This window comes from Octodon degus, unplaced genomic scaffold (assembly GCF_000260255.1).
Source record: "Octodon degus isolate 3935 unplaced genomic scaffold, OctDeg1.0 scaffold00012, whole genome shotgun sequence".
Lineage (NCBI taxonomy): Eukaryota > Metazoa > Chordata > Mammalia > Rodentia > Octodontidae > Octodon > Octodon degus.
Genome location: NW_004524588.1, coordinates 15,876,846 through 15,894,624, shown reverse-complemented (window position 1 = coordinate 15,894,624; position 17,779 = coordinate 15,876,846). Strand labels below are relative to the sequence as shown.

The 17,779-nt window shown below is 36.8% G+C and overlaps 1 protein-coding gene across 2 annotated transcripts in view; it reads right to left on the bottom strand.

Moving 5' to 3' along the window:
• Positions 1 to 17,779, bottom strand: part of Cwf19l2 (CWF19 like 2, cell cycle control (S. pombe)) — a 142,555-nt gene that overhangs the window by 34,213 nt on the left and 90,563 nt on the right. For both annotated transcript variants that reach the window (XM_023709448.1, XM_023709449.1), the window contains exons 13-14: positions 8,273 to 8,485; positions 2,899 to 3,015 (exon numbers count right to left, since the gene is read on the bottom strand). In XM_023709448.1, the coding sequence (XP_023565216.1) occupies positions 2,899 to 3,015; positions 8,273 to 8,485 (330 nt within the window). The remainder of the gene's footprint in view (positions 1 to 2,898; positions 3,016 to 8,272; positions 8,486 to 17,779) is intronic.

Genomic DNA, 17,779 nt, shown 5'->3' with positions numbered 1-17,779 from the left:
TAAGAAGAATATATGCAGTGTATTATTTGTTGAAACTGTACTTCCGATTTGATTTGAAACTGTCTCATTGCTATATGTTTATCAATAAAACTGTAGAAAAAAAAAAAAAGAATAAATTTAAAGGAGACCAAGTATCACTATATTCAAAAATTTGAATCATCTTTGAAATTTATTACTAAAGCATAGTATGCTAAAGTTTATCTTCATGTTTTCCATTAAATAGAAGATCCAAAGTTAAATTTAAATGTTACTATATAATGATATATAGTCTTTAAAAAAAAAATTGTTGAAAAAGTGGCTATTGCCTCTGCAAACAATATTTTGTGTTGAGTCAAATCAGTTCTTAAAATGTACCCAACAAAGGAAGTAAATAATCAAAAGGATACTCACTAGAGTATAATTAATATACTTGAAGGTAAAAACAAAACTCACTTTTAAAAATATATTGGACTATCCCACAATGATACATAATTTCTTTTTTTTGTTTTTATGGTTTTTTTTAGTAAGTGTCTACAGAGTCTCACTATGTAGATAGGACTCTTAGTGATCCACCTGTGTTCAGCCTCCCAAAGAGTTGGGATTACCAGCGCTCACCACCACACCCAGTCTCAACTGCTGTCTCAGCACAGCCTGGGGTTAGGGCCGGCATGACACACTAGGGATCGAACCCAGGCAGCTGTGTCTGTCTAAGCAGGTATAATTTCTTGTATTATTTTTCTTTTATCACACAGAGTTATAGTGTCAATAATGTCATTATTTATAAAACTCTTTGTTTTTCCTGCTTTCCTCAACTTTCCACAATGAATCTATCTGACCTACCAAAAACATGTATTATTCTTTGGGGAAAATGAATGATTTTACCTTTGCAGGTCTCCCCAGACCTAAAATAACATATTCATGTATTCAGTAACTGCTGGACCAAAAATATGTTTCTTCACCTTAATGCTTTCCATCAGATAGCTTAATTTCTTTCATTTTTTTTTTTTTTAAACGTCTTTAGGATAGGGTCTCACTAAGCAGCATGGCCTCATAGTGATCCTCCTGTTTTTCAGCCTTCCCAGCGCTGAGATTATAGGTGTGCACCACTATACCAAGTGTTGGTGGCTAGCTTAGTGCACCCAGGTGTGGGGCCAGCACAGCTGTGGTGCCAGGGATGGAACCCTGGTCCCTGTGCTTGCCTAAGCAGGCACTTAATCTGCTGAGCTTTTTTTTTTTTTTTTTTTGCATAAATATATGAGCCTTCCATTTATTTTTTTTGCCATAATTTTATTGATAAAATAAGACAATGAGACAGTTTCAAGTCAAATCAGTAGGACAGTAGGACAGTTTCAATAATTAACACACTGCATACATTCTTCTTAGTGGTTAACTGCTGTACAAGATGCAGACTTGATATCCTATTTACAAACGCCATTAGAACAAATCATTCTATTCATTAAGAGAATGTAACTATATATCTATCCTAACCACTTTGAATACATCTGCTGAGCTATCTTGCCAGCCCTTAGGTGGCTTAACTTCTCACAGAAATATAAAACATATCCACTAGATTCCTGAAAATATTAAAGATTTTTGGCATTGTTATTTATTCTAAGTTAAATCCATTTGTATGTATACAGTCATGCAATGCATTCCAGAAAGCTATAAAGTAGCTGTGAACCACCCCCCTTTTCACTTTAAGCCATCTATTGGTATCTCCACTGATGTGGGGGGGGGGGGAACCTTTCACATCAAAAATACACATTGTAGAGCCAGGAAAATGGGTCAGTAGAATAAGCGCTTGTCTGGCAAGCGCAAGGGCCTGAGTTCAATCCTCAGTTCTGGGGGGGAAAAATACACATGCATGCTTACTCTTGCATAGTTGTGGATGCAATAACACAAATCAACCACTGACATTTCACAGTATTGACTTTAAATGCCCAGGAAGTAAGAGACTAAATTTCATATAACAAACCAAACTATCTCCTCTTTTGGCATCATTATTGCATACTACAAAGAGAAACATATCTTGAAACCTATCTCTGGAAGTTAAGATTTTCAGATTTTTAAACTATGGCTCTCTATATTCTCTACACAGGTGTTAGGGGCTTAAAGGAAAAGCAAAACCAAGCTACTTCCTTCTTTTCCTCTCCTTGCACTGTCATTATGAGGTCTTGAAATAATTCAGCAACAATTTTATCCACGCTATTGTGCCTTTCAATCTCTTTTAACAGTATCAGCCACCAAGACAAATCTCTAACCCCCAAATCTGGGTCAGATTGTTAAAGGAAAAGAGTAGAAATTCAAATTAGAGCCAAAATTCCATGACAGGAAAATATGGCAACTACTGATTTTCCAAACTTCTTTTTATTATCTGAAAATTTCTCTTTTAGAATGGAATTTACAAGCTTACTGTGCTGAAAAAAAATATTTCATGCTATACAAAGCACTGGATAGATCTCAGGGTTGATTTTTAGGTCAAAATAATTATTAGTTTGTCATCAATTATTCATTAAATAAAAGTTTTCAAAATATTGAGTATATAATAGAAACACAATGGTATCCTGGTTTACAAACAATTGTTTGCAAATGCTTGGCAAAATTTTCGTTTTGTTTGTGAATTCTGCACTGGGTAATGAACACAACAATAGCCATCTTTCAAACATGAATGCAAATATGGCCACCTTTTCCAGATCATGGTACAAATTAAATTTGTGAACTGAAATAGCACTGTAAAATTAAATGGCTGTGACAGAAACACAATCAACAAGTATATACAACTGTGAAAATACAAATACCTAAATTCAGAAATAAAATTATTGAATTAAGTAGAAAACCTGTCTCAGAATATATGTATTACAACACTTTGGAAAAATTGTCCATGAGATTTATAAAGATAAGAAGTATTATTATGCTGACCTGAATTTCCTCCCAGATGTCTTCATCCAATAAGGTAGCAGCTCGATGGTGCTGCAAAGGGACTATGAGGCAGTGCCCTTCAGAAAGAGATCGGAAGTTGGGTAAACATAAATAAACCTACAGAGAAAAATATTCCAAAGGTGAATGTTATTGCCATTTATTCTTAGTTCGAACAGGTGAGCAGGGAAAACTCAATAGTATTTAATAAAGTACACTTGCTTCTAAGAAATACTGTTAATATTTCCAAAGCTGTGAATATAGCTTTTAATAAAATGGAAATCTACAGCAAAAATTTCACTTTTCATTGCTACACATAACACAAAGATTAAAATTTCCTAAGACAAAAATGACTGTTTTATTCTTGATCGGAGGGAACTATACACATTGAAAGCCCTTGAAACAACATAATTTTTGAGAAATAAAAAGTTACTGGGCCTGGTGATGCTAAGAGTAGCTGAACGGATGCCTGTTAGTCAGTTCATAGTCACTTTCTTAGTCACTTGCTGAGACATAACATGCCCAAATTAAAGAAGAAAAGGTTCATTTTGCTTTACGGTTTCAGTAGTGGACAGACTCCAAGCAAAAAGTGTGGTGAAAGAGCATTGTGAAAGAAGGCGGCTCGTGCCATGGAAGCCAGGAAGAACAGAGAAGGAAGCAGCTAGGACAAACATACACCCTTACAAATCATAACCCTCCTTCATGGACCCATGTGCCTTTAACCAGGCTCCACCTCAAACATAAGATTTTGAGGAACTTTTTTTTAGATCGAAACCATGATATTCCAGATAATGCATGAAAATGTGGGAGTGAAATCAAAGTGTAGTTGCACTGCCCTCTCATGGGCTTCTGGTGGTGACTGTGAGCCTATTACACATTTTTACCTTACATCTCAGGCCTTCTAAAACATGGGTTGATGTTTACATGACCCCATAACTCTTACATTCTGCATACCTGGAAAGACAGCACCATCTGGATGGCCATCAGCTGGGGTAGCAGCTAGCCTCCTTGGACCACAGTTGCAGCAGCCTCTCAATGTCTGAATGACTAAACTCAGGGATATACTTCCCTACATGCCCCTAATTAAACAAGCTCTTTCTGAACTATTTACCATTTTATATAGTTCAGTCTGTGATAGGTGGGGTCTGCTGATTTCTGAGATGTAAACAAGCTTTTCACAAGAGTATAATGTATGTGGCCTCTAATCCAGTTGCTAAGAGAACCCTCATTTGCAACTGAAATCTATCCTTTGCTGCCACATTCTTATCAGCATTCTGGTCTTGGGAGCATCAATCATATCATCGTTCAAGCTCAGTGGACAGCATTTTAGGGTTTCCTCTAGCCTACATCTCCAAATTATTCTACTCTGGTACCAAATTTTTCTAAACTCTACCCACAGATCAGTTCCAAAGGCTTCTGAACCATGTGATCAGGTACTATAACAGCAACAACACCACTCCTGTTACCAATATTTTTGTGCTAGTCACTTTCCCCATCACTGACTAACATCCTGATGTCCACAACTTAAAAAGAGGAGGTTTATTTTAGTTCATGGCTTTACGAGGATATAGATCATAATCAACCAGGCTTCAAGGCAGAAAGGGCATGATAAAAGTATGGCATAAAAGTATGGATAAAAGTGTAAAGCATTCCATCATGGTAGCTAAGAAGCCAAGAGAGAAGGTAATATCCACACACAAGAATACATACTTCAAACACAAACCCCGATAACCTACTCCACCCAAACAAGGATATATACAGTGAACAAAATAAACCCCAATAACCTACTCCACCCAAACAAGGATATATACAGTGAACATTCCCATGGTTTGTCACTCTTGCTCCCTCTTCCCTCCTGGTAAATAGAGGTAAATATTATGTTATATTTTGTCCCTTCTCAGCAAAATTTTTATTTATTTATTTTATTTTTTTGTATTTTAGGGAAGTGTCTACAGGGGTGTCCAGGGTCTCACTACTAGATCAGACTCATAGTGATCCACCTGCTTACAGCCTCCCAAGAGCTAGGATTACAGGTGCGCGCCACCACACCCAGTCTCAATTGGCATCTCAGCATGCCCCAGGGCCGAGGCTGGCACAACAGGTCCAGGGATCTAACCCCGCCCCCTGCGCCTGCTTGCAGGTACTTTAATGCGCTGAGCTATTTGGCTGGCCCTCTCAGCAACATTTTTAAAAGTTGCTTTATTTATTACATAAATACATACCTGCCAAATAAAATAGTTCTAGTACAAATTTAATGAAAGTAATGGTAGATAAGATTAAGCTTTCCACAGAATATAATTTAGGCTCTCCAAAGAAGAGGGAGCAAGAGTGACAAACCATGGGAATGTCTGTAGGCAACTTAAAAAATGAAATATCAGATAATGAATGCTAAAGGAAATAACTAAACGTACGCCTACTGAGATAATGCTAGGGAGTCAACAATGAGCAAAGAGACATAAATCCCTGCTCATAAACAATCTGTGTAATGCTATACACTGAATAACTTTTTCCTAACAAAATTTTTATGTTAAACCTAATACCACAGGACTCTACTAGTTAGTCTTTGGGGTGATTCAATTGTGAACTGCTTTGAAATACTGTTATTTCAGTTTAAAGTCAAAGTAATGCTTTAGAAACTCAGTATCATATATGATTTATTCAAGGAATATCTGAACACAAGAATCTGCTTTATTCACACTAAGAAAATAATTCATTAGCTACAATGTATGAGACAAGCAATCGCACATTATAGGAAACTGATGAAATTTCTAATCAACATTTAAAACATTTAATTACAACTGGTAGTGCACATTAATTGTACAAATTAATGAATTTCATTGTGACATGTCCACTCAGGTATACTATGGTACTTTTGATTGTATCCAGGCACCCTACTACCTTCTCTTACCACCCTTCTCCTTACACATTGGTCCCTTTCTAATTTCATGTCAACTTTTTTTCCTACAGCCCATAGAGTCTATGCATATTGAAACAGTCACAGAAGAAAAGCTAAAGATGATGATAGTTTTCAGGCTCTTTATTCTACAGAGAGCAGAATAAAGAAAGCATGGAAAGAAAAGGTAGAAATTCAAATGGCTCCAAAGCTTTCTAAATGAAAATCCCAGTCTGAGAGGAAGAAACTGATTGGCCAACTCTCTGCAAATAGAAAGCAAAGAGAAGAAATATTATTAGAAATACTGAATGGAAAATAAGAATTATCTCATAACAGGAAAGGAAAATTGAGAAGGAAAAAGGGATGTATGAGACAGTAACAGTTGAAGAAATAGAAATGTCTGTTTACTAGTTAACAGTTTCCACTGACCAGTGAATTAACAAATGACTACTTTGGACACAACTGCTATGCTTTGGAGATATTTATTTTATTCCTACTAAAACTCATGTTAAAATTTAATTCACAGTATAGACATGTTAGCATTAAAGAGGCAATTAGGTCATGAGAACACCACTCTCATAACAGTGAGTGCATTTCCCCCAAGAATGAGTTGTAATAAAGCAAATTCAGCTGTTCTTGGCACTACCACTGTCTTGAGCTTCCCTGCATCTACAACTGTGAGATAAACACACCTCTTTTCTGTATACTTATCCAACCTCAGATGTGTTCATATAACAACAAAAAATGAGCTAAGACAAAACATATATGCAAGACACTAATGAATGGTTTGTATACTTTCTCTCTACGCCTCCTCTGCACACACATCTGCCTTCAGTAAACTACACACATGAATCATTGAAAAAAAATGCCCAAACTTCTGCTAAAACACTGTAGAAAAACTTGTTACTACTATCTCATTTGCCCTCTTATTTGACATTTACTGAATTCCTATATTTTTAAGGGTATGGATGAGACTAAAGAAAATGAACTATTTACTCATAAGGTGATAATAATAATAATTCAAATATTTCTGTGAAAGCCCAGAAAGAAACTTAGAAAAGTACCTACAAGTAATTATTTAAGGCCTTTTTTTCTTTTAAAACTGATTAAATGTTAACCTGATTTTTTTTTTTATTTACTTCTTGATAAAAAGTGAGGGAAAAGGCAAGAATAAGGAAAGGAAATAAAGACAATCAAAATCCAAATTGATGACATTTCTCTTAATGACCTAAAGGTATTGAAAGGTCATGTCTATATGACAACAAATTAAATAAATATATGCATTTATACATAATCCTGAAACTAATATTTATTCATTCAGCTCCTTTACTCTGTCTCTTTCCTACTCCACTCCAGCAGTTGTGTTCATCAACATCAACCTCATTTGCCCTCCAAAGCCTTTCACTCACTGATGTTCCTTCCTAAAACATCAGTTCATGCATCTCTTCACCCTTCTTGTTCCTTCCTCTTTTACACAATGTACTAATATCTCAGAGAACCTCATATATAGACCACCTTTGCAAAAATAATACTCCCCCATCATTTTATCACATTTCCTTACTTTACCTGTTTTATGACAATACCCTCAAATTAGGACAAGTACTCATTTCCTTATTTCCTGGTCTGTACATTAAAAGCTTCAAAAGTCTCCCTTATCTATTTTCCCTGGGGGCCTGCCCCTTAGCTCAGCTTTTTAAGTGGCTGCTTCAACAAGGCATTTGGGCTCAGGTTGCTGTGGTTTGATCCCCACAACTCAAGCCAGCCAAACCTGCCCTGAAGGCATTCAGAGCAAAAAAAAAAAAAAAAAAAAAAAACAACCTTATCTATTTTTCCCATGACATAATTAGGATTTAGCATACATCAAATACATAAAAACTACTTACTTAATGTAAAAAAATAATAAATATTTATTGAAGTAAAGTACCATTATGTACCACAAACAGGACCAACTGACTGACATTTAATGGTGAGAGACAAATTATCCCCATGTTCATAAAGCTCACAGACTACTGAGAGACCCAATGAAAAAGTAAACCAAAGAAAATATAATAAACTCCAAATTGTGAGATAATCTACAAAGAAACAAATAGATGCTATGAGCAAGCATGCCAAGAAGCAGAAGTCATTTAAGACTCAGTCCGTCAGGGCTGATAATTCTCAGAGTCAAGGGCTAGTGTAAGATGGCAAGACTCGGGAATGGCAGGAGCAGGACATGAATCTGTGAAATGTGGCTCCAAAGTCCAGAACATTAACCACCACTACATAGCTCTTCACAAAGGAGTAGAATCGCACAAGGAAGGAAGCTCTTGTCGCTTAAAAATCTATACTTGCTTTTAGGGCAATTCTAAGAATGATAAGAATTTAGAAAAATCTTTGAAACAGAAAAGAAAGCTATTCTTTGGGGATCTTTTAAAAATATGAAAACACACATCTATGTACACTAATCAATCTTTTCTTTGGATCAACAAGTTTTATATTTCTTACCTTAACACCTATTGCAACAATAAGGTGCTTGGGAAATTGAGAGCTGTCAAAACAATAGAGACATTTTTCCATTTGTGCAGCAAGACGCTGGTGCTCAGCTATAGCCTGCTTCCTCTGGCTCTCTTCCTCCTCGCCAAGACGTCCTCGCTCAGCTGCTTTGGATACAAACATGTCATCTAGAGTGTAATAGTCTCCATCTGCTTTTCCCATGAACTGAAAAATCAAATTAACAGTAGTAGGGACACAGTGGTTAAGATTTTATAATACAATAGCATCCTCAAGTCCTATCTTTGAGTTCTTTGATAAAACTCACACATTACAATATAAATTTAAGCCAGGGAGATAGCTCGATGCAATAAGTACCTGCCTGCAAGTGCAAAGTGTAAGGTCTTCTTGAGTTTGATCTCTAGTACTAAAACTAAATATAAAATAAAATGAAATATAAATTTTAAAAATCATGATTATATTTAAATATGATCTTCCACAGTCAAACCAGGAATACAATCACATCTAACATTTACTAAACATTTCTATACACAGCTCTGAAATTAGATGTTTTACACTCATACGAAGCAAAAACCATTTTAATTTCTACATAAAAGACAAACCAAAACATAAAGAAATTACTTCTACTTTTTAAATTAGCAAGTATACTGTAAGAATAGAAAATATTTTTCTAAATAATCTGTGAACAGACTGATGCTTTGAAAATATTAAATCTATATTTTATTTATGTCTCTGCTTAAAATAAAGAGCTGTACCATCAAATTCAAACTCTGGCATCACCTATGAAATTACAAACACAAAAAGGCATAATGATAAAAACCTTAGGTTCTATACCCAAAATAACTAATAAAATTCTATCTTCTATCTATTAACCTCCACCTATTTATTTTCTCTGTAGCCTCTCTATCCCTTATTTCCTCATTTTACAATGATTTTAACATTATCCATCTACTGAAACAGCCTCACAGCACACGTCAGACACAAAGCAAGGACTGTGAGCTACTATTATTATGACAAATCTCTTCATGATTTGGCATTGGTGGTCTCCAGACACATCTGACCACCTGTCCACTCAAGCCCTGTGTTCCAACTACCCTACTTTCAGCATCCAAAAGTACTGTTAGCATCATACTTTGCACATAGAGCTCAGTGATCAATTTTTCCCTCTACAATATAATGCTACTTATCCTCATTCTTCAAGTCTAGGCTTAGAAATTTCATGACTACACTATATCATAACCCTGTTGTTTTTCTTTCATTACAACATGTTCGTAGTCTCCTAAGTATAAAGCAAAACAAAACTAAATTTGTTAAAAACATCAAATACGAAACAGTAGCAAGATGCTTGAGTCTTAGCAGACATTTTTAAAAGTGTAGAGAGATTAACACTTATGCATTCAAGGATATCAATACATAGAAAAAGCAGCCCATGAGATGACAGGCAATATTTATAACTTGCATATCTGATAAAGAATTTAACAAAAACTGACTAAAAAACAGAGAAGGTGAACAGACATTTTTCCAAAGGGGATATATGAGTGGCCAATAAACATATGAAAAGATACTCAAAATTATTAATTATCAGGAAATGCATATCAAACACCCATGAGCGATTCCCACACTCACTAAGAAAAGTAGAACCAAACAGATAGCAAATATTGTCAAAGTTGTGATGAATTAGAACTCTCATACAGTTGATGGGAGTATAAATGTATATCCATTTTAGGAAAGTCTCATAGGTCCTTAAATAACTAAATATAAATTAACTAACAAACAAATGTGTGGGTTACCAGTTTTGCTCCATTTCTAGGTATTCACCCCAAGGAAAATGAAAACGTGTCTACACAAACTTTCATGTGTTTACAGCAATATTATTCATAATAACAAACAGGTGAAACAACCTACATGCTCATTGCCTTAAGAATAGATATGAATGAGAGAGCGAGACAGAGACAGAGACAGAGAGACACAGACAGAATAGATAAGCCAACTTTTTTTTTTTTTTTTTTTTTTTGTTGTTTTTTGGTTTTTTGTTTTGTTTGTTTTTGTTTTGGTGCAGGGTCTCATTACACAGCCCAGACTCATAGTGATCCTCCTGATTTCTGCCTCCCTGGTTCTGGGATTACAGGCGCACACCACCACAGCAGGACTCAGCAAACTGTTGTGTACCCACACAATGACATATTATACAGCCATAAAAGGAATGAAGCACCGATATATGCTACAAGATAAGATTTTTTTTTAAAAAATCATTATGATAAGTGAAAGAAAGCCAATCATAAAAAAACCCACTGGTGCCATATATAATTCTCTTTATATGAAATGTCTAGAATGGAGAAATCTACAGAGACTGAAAATAGATTACTGGCTGTGCAGGGCTCAAAGGCAGAATTTGAGAGTGAAAGGTGTAGGATTTCCTTTGGCAATGGTAAAATGTTCCAAATTGACTATGGTGATGACTGTGGCTTTATACATGAATATACTGAAAACCACTGACTTCTATACTGTAAGCCAATACATGATTTACTATGTATCAGTAAGACACAAATAGTATCTTACTGAAATTGTTTAAAAAGAAAAACAATTACTTTATCCAAAGACAGTTACAATCTTTGCCCTCTGCTCCCCCAGAGAGAAACTAGGCCCTCAGAACTTCCTGCCTGATAAGATTATTTTTGTTGACCTGAGACCATTTTGCCACACTATACAGTGAGTGCTAGTAATGTGCTCATACAGGTAGTTTTTTATGTGGCTCTGGGTCACACATCAGGTTCACCTCCAGAGCAGCTAAAAGCTAAGCCCAACAATCTGCATTATTAATCGTGTCTATATGGATTTTGCTAGATTTAAATGAGATTCCCTGGTTGCCAATACTTGGTGCGGATCACTCGTGGGAGAAGTCAGCAGTGCACACAACTCCACTAGCACAGAGTAAGTGAAAGATTAGTGCTTGGAGCCCACTTGGACACTGCTTGATGTCTCTTCCTTTGGCTAATTTTATTCCGTATTCTCTCTGAAACTAACCTTAACTTTCAGAAACAAATTTTAGTGAATCCTGCATCATAGTCTTAGGAACCTCTGTACAGCTGGTGTTGAAAAAGGGTGAGCTTAGAGATGCTCTATCTAGTATCACATCTGGCTGAACGGTTAAGGACTCAACAGAGTTGTTAACAAGGAGCTCTGAGAAAGAGAAATGTGGACTGTCTTCTCTGTATGAATACAGAGCTGGAAGACATGTGTGTCCAATACATAAATATTTATGACACTAGCTACTTCTAGAGTTCCCAAAGAGTTTATGAACAATGGGGCCATGTAGAGAAAAAACTTGGATGTGCTGAACAATATAAACTTCTACTGTGCAAAGCCAATCTTTTTATAGCTCCTACTGAATGCCCAACAGGTCAACAGCAGAAACCAATACTAAGCTCCTTTATAATACTACTCCTTTTGGGGTAATCAGAGAGCTACCTGGCAGCAGGTGAACATACTTAACTGCTTGCATGATGCAAAGGGCTGTGCTTTGCTGTTACTGGAATACACACTTTATGGATATGATTTATCCTTCCTTGTATGCAATGCTTCTGCCAAAATTAATACCATGGGACTTATACTATCCCGGTATTTCACACAATACTTCTTTTGACCAAGGAACTAGTTTTACAATAAATGAAACACAGCAAAGGGTTTGTGCCCATTGCACTCACAGGTCTTACCATCTTCTCTGACATCCTGAAAAGGCTATCAAAAACTGAACAGTAATCTGATCTTTGAAAACTTAATTACTAATGCCAGCTAGGTGGCATCATTACATACGGTACAGTTATATCCTATGACATGACTTTGTTTTTTCACCCGGATTAGAAAGAGCACTACTCTACACTGATGTAGGAGCCACTGAAAGTGACAGATTCAGAAAAGGGATTTTAATCACGGGCAAGATAACGAGGATCTCTGCCATCAGTTTTTGTTTATTAAATGGACTTAAAACCAATGCTGCTAATTATAAGCAACAATGTATGTAAAGGGCCTGACTTAGAGCAACTTCTCAAAAAAGATAGTTGACGAAATGTCCTCTACGATACAGCATTCTTAGCACAGTGTTCTCAAGTGAACACAATTTTATGACCTTCTTCCCCACCCAGTGATATCTGGCAATATCCAGAGACATTTTTTATTGGCACAAAACAGAGGCTGATCTGATACTGACTGGATAGCTGTTGCTCACTCTCCACACAGACAGCACTTCTAGAACACAAAGCTGGCCAGCCCCAAAATATCCCAAGTACCATAGCTAAGGAACCATGCTCCATAGGTACTCTGATTATATTACTGTGGTAAGAAAGTTCTTTTGTATTCACCAATGATAACCACTTTCATAAACTGCAGTGTTAAACTGAATTATTACTGACACTCTATTTAATATGCTTCCAAATTCAAACCTAGAAATGAAGTTAATAAAATAACATTATTATTAAATTACTAATAAGTTAATAATTACATTAATGTCTAAGCATTACATACACAAAAATGATAAATATCGGTGGAAGAGCTTCCTGCTACCCTGCGCCAGCAGGATCTGCTGGTCCTAGCCCAGGTGCAGCGAGGGTGAGACCCTCTTCAACCTCATTGCGACGCACCCCAACACTCCACAGCACCCTCCCCCTGCCCGCCCAGTGAGGATTTCTGCCACATTCTGGGGACTCCCAGATCCAGTCCTAGCCCAGGCCTGGTGAGTGTGGGAAAGCTAAGTGTGCCTGCGGGACCTGCTGATCCCAGCCCAGGCACTGCGTGCATGACACCTTCTTCCACCCCTTGGGACCCCCTCTACCACTCCGAAGCAGCCCTCCCACCCCGCCCCTGAGTAGGAATTTCAGCTGCATTGAGGGAACCCCCAGATCTAGTCCGAGCCCAGGCCCAGCGAGTGTGTGGGAGAGCTGGCTCTCTCCCTTACTCTACCTTCTTCACTCCAGACTCAGCACAGGCCTGGCCTTACAGGCCTGCGGTGAAACCCTGCAGCTGCAATCCCTGCAAAGAGAGTAGGGGACAGAACCACCCAGCTAGTCCAGGAACAGAGCATCTTGCAAGAGGGGCACAACAGGTTCATACCCAAGGGTAGCAGCAGAAAGGAACTGAGCAAAGCAGCCAGACCCAAGCCAGGCACAGCTGGATAAATCCAAACTTTGTAGATCTACACCTTAACTTTAGTAGGTGCTAAGGTTATAACTGCATCAAAGCTCTACAACAAAGGTCAGAAGACAGTGCTACACAAAATGCCAATGAGAAGGAATAAAATGCAATCTCAGTCCCCAAGCCCACCCATAACAAGTGCAGAGGACACTAACACAGAAAGAATTAGGAATCACACAGCTGAAAGCAATGAATCAACGGCTTCTGAAATAAAGAAACTGCTGCAGAAAGGTATAGATGAACTCAGATTGGAAATGAAAAAAGAAATCCCTGAATTAATAACATCTGCAGTAAATAATCAAATGCAGAAACATATGATAGAAACCCAATGCCCACCCACAACAAGTGCAGAGGACACTAGCTTGGCACAAATGTATGAATTAATAGCATCAAAAATAAATACGCAACAGCAGAAAGTCACAGAGGAACTCAGAGAATTCTTTTCTACTAGCTCAGCTCAAACGTATGAATTAATAGTGTCGATAGTAAGTAAGCAACAGCAAAAAGTTATACAGGAACTCAAGAGCAGAATGTTTTGAAATAAGAAAAGAATTCTCGGAACTCATAGCATATGAAGTAAAGAATCAACTACAGAAACATGGGGAAGAAACCAAATCTGAAAAAAAAACTACAATAAAAGAATCAATAACTGCTTCTAAAGAAGACAGTGATAAAAAAAAGTAGAGGAGATGAGAAAAATGACGGATTCAGTGAATGAGCAACACAGGAAAGAAATACATCGCATGAAGCAGAGTCAAAGAGATATAGAGGAATTTAAAATCTCAATCACAAGCTTGCAAAAATGTTTAACTGAAAGGGAAGACAGAATTTCAGATCTTGAAGATGCTGGTACAGCCAGTGAAAAGGTAAGAAAGGATCTCCTAAGAACAACTAGGATGCAGGAAAAAATAATCCATCACCTGCAAGATGATGCAAAGATGAACAATGTGAGACTAATAGGCATCAATGAGAAAGGAGGAGTCCATAAAAATGACTTTAAAAAATATGCGCAGAAATAATAGCAGAAAACTTCGGAAATATGAAGAAACAATCAGACATTCAGTTAACTTAAGCATACAGAACGTCAAGTAACGTTAAACCAATTAAAAACACACCGAGACATGTAATAGTCAAGCTCCCAGAAATTCAGCACAAGAATAATCTACTGAAAGCTGCTAGAGAAAACAAGCAGATCACATTCAAAGGAAAACCCATTAGAATTACGGCCAACTTCTCTTCACAAACCATGAAGACAAGAAGAGTATGGAGCAGAGTACTTCAAGTCCTCATTGAAAACAAATTCCAGCCAGACCACTATACCCTGCAAAACTCTCTTTCAATTTTCATGGAGAAGTGCAATACTTTCATGACAAAGAACAACTAAAGAATTTCATGATGACAAAGCCAACCCGACACAGGCTCCTGAAAGATGTTCTACACAGGGACCAAAATGATCAGAACTCCATGAATGAGATCAGAAGCAATCAACTAAATAGGGCAAGTAATTAAACACAGGAGAAAAAGGAGTAAATGACAACAGGTAAATAACATGTCAATCATCAGTCAATACATCTCAATTCTAACCATCAATGTAACTGGACTCAATTCACCAATTAAGAGAAATAGACTGGCACAGGGGATTAGGAAACAAAATTTAACAATATGCTATATACAAGAAACACATTTAACCCATAAAGATATTCATAGGCTGAAAGTCAAAGGATTGAACACAATATTACATGCCCCGGCAGCTCAGAAGAAAGCAGGGGTAGCAAACCTGTTCTCCAACAGTCTCAACTTCAAACCAACAATGATCAAGCGAAATAAAGAGGGCCACTATATACTGGTTAGGGGAAAAATTCAAGAGGAAGAGGTAACACCAAAAACGGGAGATAAACAGGTATGCACCAAACACGGGAGCACCCAACTATGTAAAGCAAATCTTAATGGATATGAAAACTCTAATATCCAATACCACAATTTTAACAGGAGACCTTAACACCGCATTATCCCCAAAACATAGTCAACCAGATAAAAACTTAGCAAAGAAGAGAACTGAAGAGAGAACTGAAAAAAATGGACTTGGGGGACAGTGTTCACCCCAACACAGCTGAATATACATTTTTCTCAGCTGCACATGGGTCATTTTCTAAAATCGACCACATGCTGGCCATATGTCATACATAAGTATATGCAAGAAAATAGAAATTATACCATGTATATTATCTGACCACAGTGCAATGAAACTGGAAATAAACGACAAAAGAAATCAGAAAAAGTCCCTAAATACATGGAAATTAAACAATACCCTACTTAGCAACCAATGGGTCACAGATGAAATTGAACAAGAAATTCAACAATGTCTACAATTCAATGAAAATACAAGCACAACTTATCGTAATTTATGGGATACGATAAAAGCAATTCTCAGGGGGAAATTCACAGCTGTGAACTCACACATTAGGAAAACAGAACAGGAACAAATAACTACCCTAATGCTGCACCTTCAACAACTAGAAAAGGAACAGGAAACCAAACCCAGAACCCAAAGACGGGAAGAAATTATAAAGATTAGAGCAGAAATTAATTCAATTGAAACGAAGAAAACAATTCAAAGAATTAACAAAGCAAAAACCTGGTTCTTTGAAGGACTAAATAAAATTGATATGCCCCTAGGTAACCTCATCAAAAACAAGAAAGAAAAAATTCAAATACAAGCAATAAGGAATGAAAAGGGTGTAATTACCACAGACCCAGTGGAAATTCAGAAGATTATCAATAGCTACTTGGAGAATCTTTACTCACACAGACTAGAAGACACAGATGAAATGGATAGATTCCTAGAAAGTTACAAATTACCAAAACTGATTCGACAAGATATAACCATTCTCAATAGCCAAAATACCGCCAATGAAATACGAGATGTAATAAAAAAAACCTACCAACAAAGAGGAGTCCAGGTCTGGATGGATTCACAGCTGAATTCTACAAGAAATTTACAGGGGCTTGGGAGATGGTTCAGTAGAATCAGCACTTGCCTGGCAAGCACAAAGGCCTGAGTTCAATCTCCGGTTCCACCAAATGAGATCCTCAATCTAAAAAAGAAATCTACAGAAGATGTAGTCCTTATAGTACTCAAACTCTTCCATGAAATTGAAGAGGAAGCAATCCTCCCAAAATTACTCCTTGAGGCAAGTATTATATAGATACCAAAACCAGGGAAAGACGCAACTAAGAAAGAGAACTACAGGCCAATTTCCCTCAGGAACATTCATGCCAAAATACTCAATAAAATCCTCGTAAATAGAATACAGCAAATCATCAAGAAGATCACACACCATGACCAGGAAGGATTCATCACAGGGATGCAAGGATGGTTCAATATTTGAAAATCTATAAATGTAATACACTATATCAATAGTGCAAAAAATAAAATCCACATGATCATCTCTATTGATGCAGAAAAGGCTTTTACAAAGTCCAACACTCATTCATGTTCAAAGTCCTACAGAAAATTGGAATAGATGGCCTCTACTTCAATCTGGTAAAAGCTATTTATGAAAACCCAATGGTTAACATAATCCTAAATGGGGAAAAACTGAAATCTTTTACTCTTAGATCTGGTACTAGACAAGGATGTCCTCTCTCACCACTCCTATTCAATATAGTTCTGGAATCATTAGCTAGAGCCATTAGACAAGAGAAAGAAATAAAAGGAATAAGAATAGGCAAAGAAGAAGTTAAATTATCTTTATTTGCAGATGACATGATACTTTACTAGAAGACTAAAGAAACTCCACCAAGAAGCTACTAGAATTAATACAGAAATTCAGTAGCATAGCAGGTTATAGAGTCAATATCCAAAAGTCAATAGCATTCCTCTACACAGATAAAAAATACACTGAAAGGGAAATTAGGGAAATAATACCTTTTACAATAGCACCGAAGAAAATAAAATACCTTGGAACTAATCTAACGAAAGAAGTCAATGATCTCTTCAAGGAAAATTACAGTACTCTTTAAAAAGACACTGTAGAGAATTACAGAAAATGGAAAGATAAATTCATGTTCTTGGATAGGAAGAACCAACATTGTGAAGACGGCCATACTCCCAAAATTCCTGAACAGATTTAATGCAATCCCTATCAGACTACCACCAACATACCTCACAGACCTAGAGAAAACATTCCTAAAATTTATTTGGAACGAGAAAACACCCAGAATAGCAAAGGCAATCCTGGGCAATAAACACAAGGCAGGAGGCATTACAATCCCTCACTTGAAATTATACTACAAAGCTACTGCAAGTCAGCA